Source organism: Eimeria mitis, genomic scaffold (genome assembly GCF_000499745.2).
Source record: "Eimeria mitis Houghton genomic scaffold, Emh_scaff2037, whole genome shotgun sequence".
Taxonomy (NCBI): Eukaryota; Apicomplexa; class Conoidasida; order Eucoccidiorida; family Eimeriidae; genus Eimeria; species Eimeria mitis.
Genome location: NW_013570360.1, coordinates 849 through 1,685, shown reverse-complemented (window position 1 = coordinate 1,685; position 837 = coordinate 849). Strand labels below are relative to the sequence as shown.

Here is an 837-nt window from a genome sequence, read left to right as displayed (position 1 = left end):
CTGCTGCTGCACTTGCTGCTGCTGCAGTTTCTGCTGCTGCACTTGCTGCTGCTGCATCTGCTGCTGCTGCATCTGCTGCTGCTGCTTCTGCTGCTGCATAGGGGCCCCTTGGAGGCCCCTTGAGTCTTCGTCGTTTGGCTTTGTGTCGCCCCTCCTCTTCACTCCTGTACTCGCTGCTGCTGCTGCTGTTGCTGTTGCTGCTGCTGCTGCTGCTGCTGCTGTTGCTGCTGCTGCACCAGCAGCCGCAAGCCACGCAGCCCTGCAGCACGAACGCAACAGCAACAGCTGCTCCCCCCTCTGCAGCAGCAAACGCATCAGGAGACTGAAGGGCCCCCAGGAGCTGTCTTTTTAGTTTCTCTGTTCTTTGGGGGGCCCCCCTAGACTCGAGGGTACCACCGTGCTGCTGGGGGCCCCCCGGGGGGGCCCCCGGGGGGCCCCCTGCATCACCATGCAGGCTAACTAAAGGCTCATCAACTGTTGGGGTTAGATCGAGGTAAGGATAACGACAAAGATATAAAAACTGCTGCGACATGCTTGGGGTGTATGTACACCCGGTGAGGTGTACATACACCTCAGCAGCGGTACGGGTGTGGTGGGGGCCCTAAGGATGCTCAAAACCCCCTAAGAAAATGCGAAATAAATTAATAAATATTAATTTTATTTATTTTTATTTATTTTTATTTAATATAATTACAATTATACAGAAAAAAAATGCACAACCGGACCCCTGAGACAGCAGCAGCAGCAGCAGCAGCAGCAACAGCAGCAGCAGCAGCAGCAACAGCTGCTCCTTCTTCTGCTGTTTTCCTCTGCGTTTCTTCTCATTTATTTCCCCCA

At 53.8% G+C, this 837-nt stretch overlaps 1 protein-coding gene across 1 annotated transcript in view; it reads right to left on the bottom strand.

Moving 5' to 3' along the window:
• EMH_0047660 (uncharacterized protein) overlaps positions 1–532 on the bottom strand; it is a gene marked incomplete at both ends in the record, with an annotated part of 4,423 nt that extends 3,891 nt beyond the window's left edge. The window contains one exon of the mRNA XM_013496310.1: positions 3–532. Coding sequence (XP_013351764.1) covers positions 3–532 — 530 coding nt within the window. The remainder of the gene's footprint in view (positions 1–2) is intronic.
• Between the last annotated feature and the right edge of the window lie 305 nt (positions 533–837).